The sequence below is a fragment of the Corapipo altera genome, unplaced genomic scaffold (genome assembly GCF_003945725.1).
Source record: "Corapipo altera isolate COAL_440 unplaced genomic scaffold, ASM394572v1 23, whole genome shotgun sequence".
Lineage (NCBI taxonomy): Eukaryota > Metazoa > Chordata > Aves > Passeriformes > Pipridae > Corapipo > Corapipo altera.
Window position 1 is genome coordinate 13,365,212 of NW_020884878.1, and position 18,313 is coordinate 13,383,524.

The 18,313-nt window shown below is 35.6% G+C and overlaps 1 protein-coding gene across 2 annotated transcripts in view; it reads left to right on the top strand.

Annotated features, from left to right (window-relative positions):
- The window catches only part of GALC (galactosylceramidase), a 33,104-nt gene that overhangs the window by 2,221 nt on the left and 12,570 nt on the right, over nt 1–18,313 (top strand). The window contains exons 3-9 of one of the 2 annotated variants that reach the window (XM_027637984.1): nt 888–951; nt 2,562–2,675; nt 4,056–4,195; nt 6,380–6,418; nt 9,209–9,336; nt 15,268–15,423; nt 17,509–17,633. In XM_027637984.1, the coding sequence (XP_027493785.1) occupies nt 888–951; nt 2,562–2,675; nt 4,056–4,195; nt 6,380–6,418; nt 9,209–9,336; nt 15,268–15,423; nt 17,509–17,633 (766 nt within the window). Of the gene's footprint in view, nt 1–887; nt 952–2,561; nt 2,676–4,055; nt 4,196–6,379; nt 6,419–9,208; nt 9,337–12,928; nt 13,060–15,267; nt 15,424–17,508; nt 17,634–18,313 lie in introns of both variants that reach the window. The other variant, XM_027637983.1, reaches the window with a different exon arrangement.

The window sequence follows — 18,313 nt, forward strand, 5'->3', positions numbered from 1 at the left end:
AAGGGATGGGAGAACAAAAGTATTAGAAGTTTAAAATCAGAAATGTCGGGAAGAGAAACAGTAAATTGGAAAAACGTATTTTATATTTCAAAGCATATAAAAAAATCCAAAACTTGTAAGCCAAACAAGCTACTGTCTATGCAACTTATTTTTTTAATCAAAATGCATTGTGATGTCTTACAACATTCTTTCAGATACCAGAATTATATTTGGGTAATTCCATGGAGGAGTGCAGTGGTTATTAAAATAATGATTAATTGTAACTTCTAGGAGTAACATACTAGAAGTAGGGTCACCTATATGAGCTTGAATTTTATATTTGTCTCCACCAGTCAGATGCCAGGGAGGGGGATAGTGGATTAGGTGGGTTTTCCATTGTGGTGGGTTTTTTCCCTCGCTTGCCTTTCTGCATCTGGTTAGCAGATTATTTCTGACCTGTATGTATGTTCTGTCACATAAGCAGGATAACCCTTTACACCAAAGAATAAATTATTTACAGAGACATTGACTTCAATAATTTGATTTTAAAAGGAAACAAATTTGACTTCTAATAACATTGAAATACTGTTGTGTTCCTCATGTAGCCCGCGTCCTACTTTAAGAGTGGTTCAGTATTTGCTTGAGCATAACCAATTTAAAATCTGCACAGTTGTAGGGGTGTATTGTTAACAGTGCAAGAGTCAATGAAACCTGTTAAAGACCAGTGTACTGTTTACATTGCTTGATTTTCTTTTGAAGCAGAACTCTGTGTATCTCTCATTGCATTTATAATGGGTGTTTAAAAAAAAAAAGTGTTACATTTTTAGCATACTCAATATTGTATCCTTACTTAACACATTCTTCTTAACAGTAGGATTCTCTTTGGTTTTGTCTCTCTTTTTTTCTAGCCTAATTTTGGTGCTTCTTTACACATTCTCAAAGTAGAGATTGGAGGTGATGGGCAGTCAACAGGTATGGATTTTGCGTGAGCAACGTTTAACTTCTTGTTTCAGTGTTGCTGTAAGTAACATGTCCTGCACACATCAGTTTAGCTGAGGCATGGAAATGCAGTCTGTAGTTGTACTGAAGTTGCAAAAAAAAAATGTATCTGCTATCTTGTAACGAGAGATTTATACTAACCTTGTGGAGACAGTTCTCACTATCATATGGTTAATGGGTTGCATTCTAGAGCGAGTTCTTTTTTTTTCCTCCCCCTCTAGTAGCTTTCTGCATTGCAGTGCATTTCTCAAACACCAGTTTTGCAATACTTAGAAGCATGAAAATGCAAAGACAGCTGGTCAGAAGCAATGACATTTCTTTGGTTTAATGAGCTGCTACATTTCACTGGAGTGGCATTGGCTGACAGTCGCTACTATTTTTTTCTCTTTTTTTACCTGAGCAGAATTGCACATGAAAATGTCTTGGTGAAATTTGCCTAGCCGACTACATCAACATATAGGAGAAACTGTTTAGTAACTGCTTGTAATCAGAAGCTGAGAAGCAGTGATGACAGTTCTTATCTTTCTTTTCTTTTCCTTTATTTTATCTTTCCCCGAAGTAATTCTGGCCCCATCAAGAACAGACTTAAACCAGACACAGCTGATAAACAGAAAGTAAAGAATCTGGTTTTGTGACATTATGTATACATTTATTTGTAATGCCTGTGTCTGTAAAATTAGGTACTGTTTTTTGTTCTTTGGTTTACTTTCTTTTACAAAAATTATCATGATGAAAAGTACTATGCTAGATTTAAAAGCTCAGTATTTGTTAATGAGTTGCTGGTGAGAGGAGAAAGGAGTCATCTTCTGGCAGAAGTCGAAATTTGGAATCTAATTATTCTGTGTTACTAAGGTAAAAATATCAATCCTATTTTCTGTAATGAAATGTCCTGTTTAAGCAGACTTCATTAGAAAAAAAGTCTCATTAAAAGAGGTCTCTGCATATATTTTAGCATAAATAATTGGTGCAGTTGTATACACAAGTTATAACTTAACTTTTGTGTATAATGGCTTCCCTTGCAACATTGATTCTTTTGCACCTTTCTAGTTTGTTTACCTTTGCCTGAGGAAAATCAGTATATAGTGTTCAATTCCAAAAACTCTTCCTACAGTCACTGAACACCATAGAAATTATAAACTGCATCTTTTACTGTAGAAATAAAAACTCCCTATTTCCTGTGATTGAAACATCTCATTGTAGTTCCTTTCTTTTTTCTCCCTGGACTTACCTTGCACAAAATAAACAAACTATAACCTTCTTTTGTTTGTTTTTTTGGTTTAGAAATAAGCTGCTTGTTTAATTTTTTTTTAATCACATCTGATGTTAAAAGCAGGCAGAGTCCCTTAAAAATCAAAAATATTAAATTCATGCTAAGTTAATATGCTAAGAACAGAGGGTGGCAAGTCTTGCATTTTCCCTCCCACTCTTCAATTTGCTCTGAAATACATACCAAAGAACTTGTGAACCATGTCAGAGATATGTACTTGCATACTATGGCAGTGAGCAATACAGCAAACTTTGCCATGTGTAACAGCTTATGACACAGAGGATAATTGTGAGCTACCTGCCTCTTTCCTTCCTAGATGGTACTGAACCCTCCCATATGCACTATGAAAATGATGAGAACTACTTCCGGGGCTATGAATGGTGGCTGATGAAAGAAGCTAAAAAGAGGAACCCTGACATTAAACTGATTGGTAAATTGCTTCAAGCTTTAAGATTTAAATGCTTTTTTATTCCTCTGACTAAATTACCTATCTCTCACACTTAATTAATGTATTAATTTTAATGGGCAGATATTTTCATGTTGCAGCAAAGTAGAATCTCTAATTTATTAAGCTTACCTTGATGCTTCACTTACTTATCATGTTTTTTACTTTGTTACAGTAGCACAATATCCTTATGTTGCACTACTGTAACAAGAAGCATAGGGCAAAAATGTCTAATAATTTGCTGGTATCAAGTAACATTAATGCTTAGAGTGTATCACAGCAATGAACATGAATGATTTATAGTGAGAGATGAATTTTGAATAATAGAGTAGAAAAATTGGAAGGGATAAAATAAAGCTACTGGAAATATAAATCTGTAAATCTTATACACACTTCATTCAATTATATGTTCTTATTACAAACTGATCATCCCCTCCCCACTCTAGTGGTTCTGGTCTACTGCTTTGTGTTACGTATGTAGTTGAGTTGTAAGAGGAGCTTCTTGTCTTCCTGTTTTGATCGTGAGTTGTGTATGTGCTGTGACAACACAGGTGTGGAACCCTAGATTGTATTTTCGAAACACAAAATGTATTTCACACAAACCAATGTGAGAACAGGTAAGAAATGTGTCAGTTAAAAGGTGTCTAATGCCCCCAGTCTTCCAGGGGTCAGGCTTTACTATATCCAGCCACAGAGCATGACTTGGTGCAGGACTTGTCAGTCAGGTTCTGTTAAGCTTACTATCTATGACTAATTGTGACTATTGATAACAACCCTCTTCCCTCAGATCAAGCTCTCAACAAAGGAAGGAAGGTTTACCTTTAAATTAGTCTATAGTATCTTGTACAAGTCAGCTGAAAACTTAGCAGCATCTGGTTAGGTTAATTTGTTTTTCTTCCTTACTACAAGATCTACTAAACAACTGAGACTTCAAAATTCTTTTTCATGATCCTAATCTTCCTTCCTCTGTTATGATCCGATCATTACTTCTGAAATTCATATTCAGTAGATTAACAACTTTTTATGTTCAGTATTGATTCCTTGTCTTTAACTTTGTAAATTTTTATCCTAAAATCTTTGGATTTTTAAACCTATTAGAGCTAATACCATATAATTGAAGGATTTTATGTAGTCAATCTAGTTGTTCTTTAGTAATGAAGGCTTTCTAGCTCAAAAAAACCCAAACAGCTATTAGAGCATACTCTCCAGTTAAATAAGTTATGTTCCAATTCTTCACTGGAACTAAGTGAATTTGAAGTGCATGTCTGCTTCTTTATTTTAGGTAAATTACACCTTGCTATTGAAACTTTCTGAGTAATGTAGACCAACCACTTACCTTATTATTATTTTTTTTTCTCTTTCCAGGATTACCTTGGACATTTCCAAGATGGATAGGGAAGGGTGAAAACTGGCCCTATGACTATCCAGATGTCACTGCTTACTATATTGTTTCTTGGATATTAGGAGCAAAACAGTATCACGATTTGGACATTGATTATATTGGGGTCAGTAATGCAAAATCTGTATATTTTATCTATCTTCATTCCTAAGATCTTGGTCTTGTCTCTCTATTTGTTGATTATTGGAGGAGGAGGATGGAAAGAGAATTTTTTTTTTTTTAAATTGCAGTTTTATCTTGTTCTGTTGCTAGGGAAAGACAGAAGTTACGTTAGTTGACAGTCTTTCTGCAGTGATGGCTGTTAAAGCAGAACCCGTGTCAAATGGCTCCTGCCTTCCCAATTCTAGAACAAACTTACCAGAGAATCTGAATGTTCTGAAATCTTTTCCTTTTGTCCCTTGCTTTTTCTGCTTGGGTTTCAGCAGTTACCAGCTAATGAAAAGCATTAGTTAAGACAGTTTGTGAAAGTCAACTAACATGACTTCTTAGCATAAAATATGGTTGTCATTTTGCAGAAGAGCAATCCTCTACAACTTCTTCCATTTTTACCTGCATTATTTATTGTAGTTAAAGATGCATATCTTACAGTACATTGTAACTGCTATGTTGTGCTACAGTGCAATATATGGAAGGTAGTAAATGAATGTTTGAGAAAAAATGTCATAATTTGGAAATGAGAAGGAGAAGCAGACAATCTGGAAAAACATTTTTCAAGTCATTATTTGACCAAGAAAGTTTGTGGCTAAGATTCCTCTAAAATCAGTCCTGTATTTTTTGAACACTTATTTTGGACTTTGAAGTGTTTTTATGTGAGATAGTTTAACAGCAGAAAAGCTGAAAATCACTTTGGCAGTCTAGAACAAAGCTTCTAAAACTGCTCCCATCCCTCAAAAGAGATCTGACCTTTCTGCTGTAACGTGGGAAGATGTACCTCATGTATATGTCCTCTGGAGTGCATCCCCTTTGATGTTCCTCACTTATTTCAGCTGGGTCAGTCTTGCACTGTGAGTAACACAGTGATGCTTCAGCAATTCAGTTGTGGAGACGGGGAAAACAAACTACTGTTACTTTTTTCTCTGTCCTATGCTCTTGGACTAGAAGGTTAGTTCTGCGCTTCATATATTTGAGTAATGCTCGACTTCTTACTTGGCCTTCAGAATTCTTTCCTTCTAAGAAAATGTAGTTTCTGCTTCTATAGGAAGTGTGGTGACATTGCATATTGTTCAATTCCTTTGTGGGTATAACCTGAAATACATGAAATCACTGAGGTCTGTGAAGGCTCAGAAACTGTCAGAACAATTTTAATGCTGTTATGATTCTTCATTGTTGACCTTTACCATTCTCTTTGTTTATAGCACTTGTTCTGTATTGTTTACTTTATGATGAGATGAGCCTTTCAGTAATTAAATTTTTTACTGGCTCATTTCAAAAGTCACATGTTAGCATTTATTGAAAGATCTGGAAATACCAAAATCAGTGGGGCTTATCTCATCTGCGGGATACTGTCTGCTTGTACATGGTCATGTAATCTAATCCTATGGGGGATACTTTCACCTTTATTGGTGAATGTGAGTCGGTGTTAATGTTGTGGTTAAAGAGAAACAGGGTTTCTGCTTATACATTTTATAGACTAGGTGATTTGCTAGAAAGGATTCCTTTCCTTTCCAAAATTCAAAGGCAGGAATGTATTCCTGCTTTTGAATTTTCAGCTGTGTTTAGCTTGAACACTCTTTCCATAAAAGTTGGAAAATTTAGAAATGAGCTCATTTTGTGTCTGTTTACTTAAACTATGCTAGATATCTTTTGTGTTTGAGTTTGGATGTAGTCCTGTGTAAATTAGAAAGAGCTTTAATCTTCATTGAATTTTTCAATATGTGAGTTATTCTTACTCTCCTATGTCATTGTATTGCAACAGGGCCCATTCATTAGGTCACACTTTGAAGCCACAGTGTGTTTCTCTATGATTCTTAACAAACTGTAGACCAGGTGGTAACAGTCATGTGTAACATTGCTGCCATTGTAGAGCTCAAGCAGCTCTAGCCCTCTTTTCAGCAAGAAGGCAATCAGGAGACCTTACAGAAAGATAAAAACCTAGCTATTATGAACTTCCATACAGAGTTTTCCCCTGAAAATCTGATAACAAAACCAACCAGAGCACTTTCTTCTAGCACACCGAAAACATGGAGTTGATTAATGGATTGTATAATCTCACATACATATAAATAAAATCTTCCATTATGCATTAACATATCCTGATTTTTCTAAATGGATTTTTACTTTTCCTTTATAGATATGGAATGAAAGGGCATTTAGTAGCAAATACATTAAGGTATGTATTTTTTTCTTATTTTTTTAAAGTGAAATGCTTGTCTTATCATATGCAAACAATTAGCTTTTCTGAATTTGCCTAGTAAAGAGACCCTAATTCTGCAACTACTTCACTTGCTGAACTCTGTTTCTTGTAGTTGCACGCACGGAATGCTAAAATGATCAGATCTCTAGGTTGTAAAGCAAGTCAGTGTATGCTAAGTGTTTAGGACTTTCACATTTTAATGGACACTTCAGTCAATACGTCTGAAATCATACAAATTTGTATCATCTTCATACTGGCTTGGATATAGCTAGAAGTCCAAGATCTAGAAATACTTAAAATTCTGTAGCAAAGTTCTGAGGTCATAGTACCTTAAATACTGCTATAAACCTCCAGGTTCTTATTTTATGGAAAACATAGTAGATGCTCTGTGTTTTTAGCTGTGCAAAATTCAGTACCTTTTGTTCTAAAAGGTTGGAGGAACATGATATTTCACATAACCAGCCTCGAGGCTCTAAGATTTCTCACTGCTGAATGCCCCTGCTACCCCCTACCATGCTTTGAAAACTCTCTTCTGTTTGTTACATTATCTTGCAGTGAAATCTTAAGTACAAGCTTCTGGTTTCTTCCTTTCCTTGGTGTTGCTTCAAGGCTATGAAGCAATAGAGTTACCTCTTCTTAAAAGCAGATAAGACTTACAGAATGGCTTGACTTGGAAAGGACCTTAAAGATCATCTGGTTCCGACGCCCCTGCCATGGGGAGGGACACCTTGCACTAGACCATGTTGCTCAAAACCCCATCCAACCTGGCCTTGAATGCTTCCAGGGATGGGGCATCCACCATTTCTCTGGGAAACCTGTTCCAGTGCCTCACCACACTTACAGTAAAGAATTTATTCCTTATACTGATCTAAACCTACCCTCTTTCAGTTTGAAGCCATTCCCCCTTGTTCTATCACTACATGCTCTCGTAGAAAAGTCCCTCTCCATCTTTCCTGTAGGCTCCCTTTAGGTACTGGAGGCTGCAGTTAGGTTGCTCTGAAGTCTTCTCTTTTCCAGGCTGAACAATCTCAACTCTGTGTCATGTCACCTGGAGGCTTTTTCCACTATCTTGACTTCCTAGTGTGGGGAGAAGGAATGTGGAGAACGAGCTGTCAAGTCTAGGTGCAGCATTCATTTGGAATGCTGTTGAATTGAGCTTTTGGCTTGTAGAGCTTAATATTTAGTTTAACATTTATTCTTAAAATCACCCAAATATTTACTGAAAAATTTTGGCCTGTTCTTCACTGTATGTTAACTGATAAAAGTTGGGGGTTTTTTAACACCTGTTTTACCATTCATTCTTTTAGTGTCACATGTCACCTATTCTCTAATCAGCATGATAATTGTATTTGCAATTTGTCATTTTGAAAAAGGTCAATTTACTGAAGTGTGCTGCTGCACATCAAACGTTTTCTGTAATGTCTGTTAACTAAGAGCTTATCTGTTATGTATTTATCTTAATTGTAAGAAGTTATTTTAGTTAGTTCATCCACTAAGGCATTAGTTATGTTTCTTATTAAGTAGAAAAAAAAAGAACAAAGGAATGAGGATTCTAATGCTTACAAATTCTTGTTCAAGAAGATCCTGTTCCTCCAATTATATTTTTAAATACTGCCATTTTAATGCTAGAATTTAAGGAGTATCTGTACATAAACATGAGTACTTTGTGTGGGGGAACCGTTCTGCATATGTCATTGTGGAATGCATTTTGAGTGTCTGCAGTTCTATGTCCTTGGTACTTATCTTTCAGCTTGGAAGTTCTGCAACTGTTCCAGTCATTTTGTTCTTCTGAATTATTTCTATGGTTAGGCAATATTTCCCAGTGTCTAGCTATCTAGAAAGCTTTAAATTGTGGTGACCTTCTAACATTATGAATTTTTCTTCTGGTAAACTTTGTGTTTCAAAGGCTTCAAACAGCTGAACAGAACTTCATTGCTACTTCTCCTTAGTAAGTTTTATGTCCTTTAGATCTAGGCTTTTATTGTCATCAACACTTGGACTTTGATTTCTGTCCTTATTTGACTATATGAAAAATGGAGATTCTCCCTATTCTTCTTCTTCTATTGCTAGAGGGCTATTATGAGAAATTATTTAAGTATTCATACTTATTGATCTTTGAGTGGTTGGAAAAATCTTTCTTTTTTTTCTTCAATAAAATGGGCTGTGAGAAGAGTGTTTAGGTGCTCTTCACTTGAACAGGACATGTCTTAGGCAAAGATTTCTGTTCCTATAGAGAACTGCATGGTTACAAGGTCTTTTCTGTTTTAAAACTTCAGTCCCCATTTTCTCAATATACTTTTTTGGGGATCAGGTTAACTTTCACTTCTTTCACTTGTGGAGGTATGTCCACTGCTGCATCCAGCCAGTCGTTATTTTTAGATCAACTTAATATGACTGACTTTATGATAAATCCATTACTTACGTGTAATAAATTGCATGCATGCATGGAGTCAGTATGTTGAGAGTGTCCAAGTGGAGTATATATGTATGCACATGGGGTGTCAAAAGTAATCCAAGTGATGAGAAGCCCCTTTTTGTGTAATGACTGTCTGAATATCATAGATAACCCTTCAGCTTTAAAAATACTTACCATTAACTTCATCTTAGTTGTCATTTGAGAAGTGAGAACTTTTCTTATCCATCTTGGTCTGAAGATAAATGCTTTCACTGATGACTCCTACAGTTCTTAAATTGTTTTCAGTCTTAAATTTTCATGTTGCCTTACTGATGAAGGCTGTACTTTAAGTGGTGTTGTCTGTTACTAAGGTGCTTCGACAGTCTTTGGACAGACTGGGTCTAAGGAACATTGGCATCATCGCTGCGGATGGAGATTGGAACGTTTCAAAGGAGATGATAGTTGATCCCTATCTTAATGATGCTATTGAGGTAGTCGGGTAAGTGTGGGAGAAGGGAGGCATTTTAAACATGGCTTATTGCTTCCTCTCTTTAAGTAAGTTTTCATCTCCATTTTCAAGAGTCATATGTTCTTACTTCATACTTCCTAGCTGTTCCAATTTTTTTCATCATCATGTACAGTGGTGATGGATTATTCTTTCTTGTCTTCTCTTTCAGTTTAGTGCATGTGTAAGCTGACCTTACCACTCTTCCATTATTTCTTTCAAGTATCCATTTAGGAGCTGTGTTTTAGGCTTCTTAGCAATAGTGAATGACAGGAAACTTCTAACTAACCTGCATGTGCATCTTCAAAGCCAGAAAAACTTCAGGCTGAATTCTTGGTCTTCAATTGGTTTTAATTTCAGGTAAACTTGAACTTTCACAGTGGAACTTATCACCCTGGGACTTGCTGTGCTTGTGGTATTCCCTGGTACATGCTTGTGATTTTTCTGGTCATATCTTAAATCTAGAATTTTCTGTTTTGTTGCTTATATCTGATAACAGATAGTATTAAAAGTGCACACACAGACAGTAAAATAGAAGTAAAAACAAACATCCAAACTTTGTAAACTAATACAATCTATCTCAATTTTGGCAGCTAGGAATGCCCACTGTTGCAGTTTTGGCAAATACCAACTCTATTGTTTGCCTTCACTCTTGTTCCATAATACAGTTTCTTACTACCTTGCTTCTGTCAACTGGCTTGATACTTATTCTGCTGCTTCTGCTTTCTTTGTAATCTCTGGTTTCTCAAAACTATAAATAGTTTTTTAAAAATTACAACATGTCCTAAGTGAAAATGAGCTATCTCTGTATAATGCTCAGTTGTGTTACATTTATTAACTTATCTATGTTGTTAACCTTACTGTGATAAAAACGTTTTTGTGGTCACTAGTGTACCAGTTATCCTCTGTATGTAAGGAAGTGTGATATGCTCATCTTTGTTTAAATTAATGCATGATTCAAGGGTTATAGTCAGTTAAGCAGGGATTTTATAAAGAAACTACTTTCATTTGTGTTGAGCTTGTAAACACGGATCACCTGGAAGTGGCTGCCAGAAAAATACAAATTACAGTGTCAGCACTGAGTAACTCCTTTGTTTTAAAAATTTAGAACTTTCCCAGGTTAGGCAAGACTTGCACCTCAGCAAGTTATAGTGCATTAGGAAATGTTTTACTAGTGATTTCCATGCCAATACAACCTGCAGAATGAATGCACTGAGTGTGTATTGTTCTTATTTCTTTAAGAGCTTGACAGAATCAAGGCTAGGAGTACCTGTTTTTGCTTGTGCCTTTAGAACCACAGATGTGTTTTAGTTGTTCTTTAAGTTGAAATTTCTTTTTGTAAGAGGTTTTTCTTGAATGTCACAGAGATTTTTCCCCAACTCTCCCTGCCACTGCTGATCACAGAAAAGGAACAGTTAGGTTTTCCTGTGCAGTGGTGTTATCTGTCAAGAAACTAAGGGTAGTACAAAACGAGAACACCATGTTTCTCAACCAGTGCTGATTTTAAGATACCAACTATCAGAGTTCTTGCTGACCTAGTGAAAGATAATAGTATTTAGGCATCTGTCCTTCAAATGCTAAGGTTCATGAAGTTGCTAGAAGTCAACTGTATCTGTATGTCTCTTAGATAACCACGTCTAGTTGTTTGCAAAATCTGCTATTCAGTTTGTTTTCCTAAATAACCTTAAATTCTTTCCTCAGAAATCCTTTTCTGTATATTCTTCTGTAATCTCTTTCCAGGTATAACCTCTCGGTGACTTTTTCTTAGTTCTTTTTAATGTGGAATGGAGACCTGGCTTTAAATTTCTATAGTCTTATTTAGAAATTATCAACATAATTGAAGTGATTGCTTTGGCATCCGTCCACAAAAAGTAACTGCCCTTTCCCTCTCTTTGTGTTTTCTTTAATTTGTAGTCTGATGGATATCTAAGGTAAATTTTAAGGTAAATGGGATGTGGGGAGAATCAGAAGGCTGGAAGTGAGAATTCGTGAGTGAAATTAGACAGCTTAACAGAAAAAGTGAAAGCTGTGTCTGCAAGCAAAGCAAAATGTAACTTCCAGAATTTATTAAAGACGTCAAACGGGATTGTTCCTAATATAAGCCAGTAATCTGCTCCCTGACTGCACTTTTCTATCTACCTAGTTGGAAGGTTTTGCTGAAGTCAAGGCATGACGTCCACTGATTTCACTTTACCCACACAAGTGATCATCTTGTTGTAGGAAGCAAACATTTTTGTCAGATGTGATTTGCCCTTGGTAAATCCATGCTACTGTTCCCAATTGTCCTCCTACCCTTCTAGTGCTTTGACATGGCTTCTAGGAAGACTTGCTCTGTGACCTTCCTGGAGACTGTGGCTAGATTGATGGCACTGTAGTTTTCCAGATCCTTCTTCTTGAAGATGGACATTAAAACTGTTTGTCTCTAGTCATCAGGAACCTTCTCTAATTGCTTAATAGGTTAGCCTTTTTATGTATAAGTCTGAAGACCAAATACTGCCTTATTCTAAAGCAAGCTGTAATGAAAAGTACTACACATAAGTATACTGTTGGTAATGTTATTAGTAGTAACCTTGTGTTCAGCTGAAGTTATTAAAACTTTGGGGGAGGAAATCTTGATGTTTCAGGCTGCTCAGACTGCACATAACCTAGTTCATATTCTTATCTGTGGAAAAAAAATCTTGCAACACTTCTTTCTGCAGATAGTGTGCCCTGTAAGAGAAGATTGTATCTGGTAGAAATATACAGAATTATTTGAAGATAGTTGGGCATTTGATGTTACATGAATTTACAAGTACAGCAAATGCTATTTAGAGGACCTCTGCATCATTAGTACATCATTAGACTTGGTGTTACGTGGCATTTTAGATTTGTTTCGTTGACTTTCAAGGTCTTAAAATGTCTCTAGGGAAGTGTGAAGTATTTGCAATTTTAAAGCTTGACATACGACACAGTTGAGTAATAAGCTGTGTACATGTCTGGGGTTTTTCTTGTTTCTTTCGTTGTTTGTGTTTAGGAAGAGCTCAGCACAATTCTGTTATTTCACTGTTAAATTGATATAGCTGATTAGCAGGAAAAATAGGGGGAATCAACTCCTGTTCTTAATTGAATGTTTACTGTGCTTTTGCAAGGTTTATACATTATAATTCAGTTGTCCTTGCCTCGTATGTGGTCCTTTTAGTTTAACAATCAGCATTGTAACATCTAAGTGCCTTATCTGCCAATAGAGTATCTTGCATGAAATGTGATATAATTTGTATTTATCTGTAGTTTTGTGTCTGTAAGAAAAGAACAACCAAATGTTTTTAATTTTTCCTGTTTTCATGTACTTTAGGGTTTGGTATGGTAGAGGAAGAAGGTGTCCTTCTTTGAAGGCACTTTGTGCTTTACAGTCTAGTACATTTTGTTTCTTGTAACAGTTGTCCAGGTTGCAAAAACAAGAATTGAAACATTTTTTTTTTTTTAACTATGTTCAAATAGTGCTGAAGAAGATGCTGCCTTTCCCAATATAAGGTGTTAACAATTTGAAAAACATTTTTTTTTATTTGTCCCTTCTCTCTGTTCTTTACTCTCCTTTTTTTTTTCCAAGCTGTTGAGGTACACATTGGATAAGCGTGGTCTGGAGCAGGTGAGGATCATAGCCAGCGATAGACTGTGGGAGCCCATTTCCTTTGTCTTGCTGATTGACTCTGAGCTCCATGGAGTGGTCGATGTGATTGGGTAGGGGGTTCTCTCTTTTTCTTTCTTGGTGGTTTGTTTATAGTCTGTCTTCATCTTGTTTATAACAAACACAGTCAAACCTTTAATACTCTGTACTCTTACCTGCAAGGAAAGGATTGATTGTTTAATCTTTCTTACTAACCCACATCAAATCACACGGCTGTTGTCCTGGCAACAGCCTCAACTCTTTCATTGAATCGTGAGTCCTCTATTATATTGAAGATTCCTATTGGCTGTGAATGTACTTTTGATGAACTGAAGGTTTTTTGGACAACCCTGTTTATTCTGGGGAGTTTTTGGTTACTGTAGTTGGTATGCAAAAAGTGCTTTAGCTTTACAACTTTGTATACAGCCTTGTATTACTGACTTCACTGGTCTGTTACTCAAATGATCGTGATCCAGAAGTGGATTTGGGCTGTGATTCTTCTTTGAGTTACAGTAATGTCTTGATTCTTAGTTTCCATTTTGTTTTGATGAGAAAGTTGTTTTTGGAAAGCATGCAACCGGCTGACTTGTTTTACTAGTTCTGGACTTTGTCATATGATGCTAATATCGTGCTAGTAGACTGAATTTGACACTGATTACTGACTTGATGGCTGAATGGCAATGTGTGTAAGACTTGCTCATTAACTTTTCAATTTACAATAGCTATAAATTTTAATTACTAGGTGCCATAAATGTGCCTGACCCAATCAAGTACTTCAAATGTGGCAGTTCCTTGCTTCAAGTGGGTTTTTTTCATCGTTCTTTATATATCTGACCCATAGGAGGTGTAGAAATGAAGACCTTTTCTCCAAATACAGATAGGCAGTCAGTGTCATTTACCTCTGCAATCAATCCTTCCCCCCATTCTGAACGTGAACAGTATCCTGGCAGTTTTTTGCAGGTGGAATCGTGGATCATATATGGATTACTTACTGTCTAAGTAAGCTGTAGTTGCTTAACTCTTTACAAGTGTAAGTTTTACATCCCTACTCTGATTCAGTCTTAACAGGTAGATTAAATAATCTTTTACGTATTTCAGTTTTTATTTGGCAGGGTCGTTAACACATAATATTAAACACCTTTTCAGGATATGAAGTGTGAAAACCTCTGCCTTGTTTTTGCAAGCTCTGCACTTTATGCCACTACAAAAACCTTTGCTTGGTACTGAGGTAATACTTATGTTTCCAAGCCAAAGGGGAAATATACAGTAATTTGTAGAGCAGAGAAGAATGGAGCTAAGATCTCTACTATCGGTTACGTACCCATTAGTGAAGCTAGGTATGAAGGACTACACTAGCCTATTGTCCAGTAGAGGGAAAAGAATGGAAAAAAAGCCCCTAGCAGTCAGACTAGAAAAAGTGGTGTTTCTTGTGTCCCTGCCATGAATGTATCAATTTGTCAAGTTTCAGGCTGATAGTAAAGGAAGTATTTATACTTTCCTTTCCAGTGCTGATAATTTCATTTTAGTCTATGTACTTAGTGTCTTCAATGAATGTGCTAAGTATTTTTTGCAAGTGATTTAAAAAGGTTTTATTTCAGTCAGACAAATCTAGCACAGTGAATCAGTGTTGTGATTGAATGTAATCAATAGTCGCCATTAGGAGAAAGCATCTCTCCTCATACTAAGGAAGATCTTGAAAAGAAAATTAGCTTTCATTATATGTTTCAACTACTTTCAATTTACACCTCTGTAACTTCTGTAGTCCAACTAGCATGCTTTTTTGAAACCTGAGTTTATTAAAAAAATTAACTAAGTTCATTTTTAGGTCCGAAGACATTGATACAGTTAAGTTCTTAGAATAATGCCTAGTACTATATCTTATTGTTGATTTTACAGTTATTTATGGTTTTGTTTAAGATCCTATGAGTTAACATGTCTTTTCTCTGTTTAGCAGACTAGTTAGGAAAATCATCAAGCTCAGTTTCAGAATAGAGCTTTGCTTTAACAAGCTGTAGAAATTGTACAACATCTTTAAATCTAAGTTTACTTATATGCTGTAATATATCAGAAGAAATAATCTTCTACTGATGCAAATACAATAAGCTCTGGAATGTTATGACTCCACCTTGGTCCATTTTCTTCTATTCCACTTGTAATATTCCAAAGATATTTTGTTTCTCATTTTCAGTTTGAAGGAGATGAATCATTCCTGCTATATGTACTTCCGAACATTGACTTTTCTCTTTGTACTAAGTACTCTTTCTTTTTAAAATGTTATGTAGGGCTCACTATCCTGGGACAAAAACAGTGCAAAATGCCATATTAACTGAGAAGAAACTATGGTCTTCAGAAGATTACAGTACTTTCAATGATGAAGTAGGTGCAGGATGCTGGGCTCGGATCCTGAACCAAAACTATGTCAATGGAAACATGACCTCGTAAGTGTTGTGCACTATTGCTCACTTTCACAACTTGGTGTGTAAGAATTATTTAAAATACTATATAAGACATCTATCTGCTCTGGTAAGAAAGCAGGTAAACTGAAACTCGCTCTGCTGTCAGCCTGAATTCAAATATAGTAACACATGAAGTCTGCTGTCCTTAATTCTTTCTGGAGTAGAAGTTCCACAGGTTTTAGTGTATTCTTGAGTTATTGTTCCACAGCATCCAATGGTTTATGCAGCTAATTTCAGATGCCTTTGAGACTGATAATAATTATTAAAAAGAGAATGTTTTTAAGAACTATCCACATGAAAAACTTTGGAGAAAAATATCCATAGTGCTAATTTGTCTGTATTTTTGTTAAGATCTTTATCAAGTTATTTGTCTTCGGTCAAAAGTAATATGTATGGATGTAATTATCTAATTTTGACATTCAATTTCTTCCTCAGAATCCATTCTAACACTATAGTCATTAATTTACTGTTCTGCACATTTTCTTTCCAAGCTGAAAACTGGAAGAAAGCTGTTCTCTTTACTGGGAAATTACATAACTCCCAGTTTTAGAAGAGAATAGTAAATATAGTTTGATGTTTTTAGTGCCAAACCCACTAATTTGAAAGAAAAAGTCTGATTAAAGAAAATAAGGCATCAAGATGTAATCAATATTGTTCAAAACTTTTAGATTTATGTAACTTCATTTTTGAACAATAAAGAGGATTGGTTTTGTCTGAAATGATTGAAGTGGGGCCCAATACAAATCACTTAGATACCTGTAAATGAAAGTTTCTTGAGTCACCTGGTTTTTACATATTTTTTTGCCTTTTCTGCAAACTGAAGCTTTCTAACAGATTAATATTTCCTATGTGCATTCCTGGTAATTCTGATTGCCTCTTAACTTTCATATACTTTAATGTCTTAATTTGGGATCAGTCTTTTCCCAATGTTTTTCTGTTTTTACAAGCCCTTTCTAGTTATATATGTCCCATTTGTTTTGCAGCCTGACTACCAGGCATATGTGTTGTATTTATAAATTATTTTAGAATAGTTTTAAGTCTGTATATCCAACAGTGAAATTATATTGGCTTTTATATTGAAAACAGAATCTTCTTGATGAAAGACAACTTATCCTTCTCTGAGCTTGTTTCCTTTGAACTTGAGTTTCCTACATCTCTTTGTAAGTTTGAAATCAGCAGAACAAGTTTGATGTGAGCATGTTGAGTTTACAAATCAAGAGTTATTTATTTTATGAGCATGTTTTTGTAGAATTCCAGGGTCTCTTCATATGCTTGTGTAGTGTGATTAATCTATGGCAGTGACTTCAGGATGAGGCCTTTGCAGTCACCCATATGCATCAGCAGAACAGCTTGCCAGCTTTTCCTTTCTACATAACTGCTTATTAAGCTGTATTTCCATACTTATGGCCCAGAGGTCTAAAATTTACAATCCTTGCAAAACATTTTCAGTGAAGACCGAATCAAAGTACCTGAAGTGATTAACCTCAGTATCCTGACAGTAACCTGTTGAAATAGCACCAACTCATGGAGGATGGCTGGTTAAAGTTGTTTTCTGTTTTTTATTTATATGGATAAAGAAAGGATAATTTTTTTTTAGTGGTACTGAACTGCTCTCCCAAAAAACTCTTCCTGAAAAAACTTACCACCATGCACAACAATAAACAATTAATCAAAAAAACTCCAACCAAAGAACACCCCAACAAAAAGATATAAATTTTCCTAACAAAATTTCTTGACTTCAAAACAGGAAAAAAGTGCAAACAAATGGAGTCTTTAACCCTCAATACATATTTCGATTAATATGCAATTTTTTATGATGATACAGCCAGGGAATGCATCACAAGTTTTGGAAGAAGCTCTCAACACTGGAAGCTGATTTGCTTTATTTTTCTCTCCTGTGGTTTTTTTTTCCCTTTAGCTGGAAAGATATTCTCCCTACCCCCATCCCCCAAATTATTTTCATTGTATGCTGGAGAAAAAAAAGGAATGGATTCTTGTACTAAGTGAATATAATACTATCCATATGAATGGAGCCAACTGCACAGCCAACACCTGTTTTTCTTCCAGGACAATCGCATGGAACTTAGTGGCTAGTTATTATGAAGAGTTGCCCTTTGGTCGGTGTGGGCTAATGACAGCACAAGAGCCATGGAGTGGCCACTATAAAGTTGAAGCTCCTATCTGGATTACAGGTAAAAACTTTGCAGTTAAAATTTTGGTGATCTGACACTGAACATCACTGTATTTTCCGAGACTTAAATTTCTTTAGTGTTTTTATGTGTATTATTTTTTTTTTGTCCCAAATTAAGGCAGATTTGTGAAAAGTTTTGTGAATACTTTAAAAAAGGAGAAAAAAATGCTCCTTTCAACAGAAAGCAAAGGATCTAGTATCTTAATAGTTTACCTTTAGATGTAGCAGAAATGAATAAGCTACTGCCTTTATAGTCATTACTATTACAATATTTTGATCCAAAGTGCCTATAAGGGTTAGTGTGCTTTCATGTTTTCTTCCCCTCTTCTATTTTTAATCTTTGAGGAGTATCAATTTCATTTGATACTTCTCAGTTTGAGAAAATGGAACAAAGAACCTCTGTATTCTTACCATGCTTGAGATTCTTGGCTTGTGTAAATCAGCATTTCCTTAAGCTTGGGGAAAGCGAAGTATGTTCATGTAGTGTCTATCTATGGACACATGGATTCACTGGCTACTCTGTAGTCCTTCTGTATTTAATGTTTGTTCATCAGAGCAAGTAGGATTTGCAGTGCCATGAGTGAGGTACAAAAAAAATACTTTAATTTTTGTTCTTATGCTGGTTACCTATAAATGTAAAAGCATTAAACCAAAAATGGCCGTACTGTCCCATGAACAGTT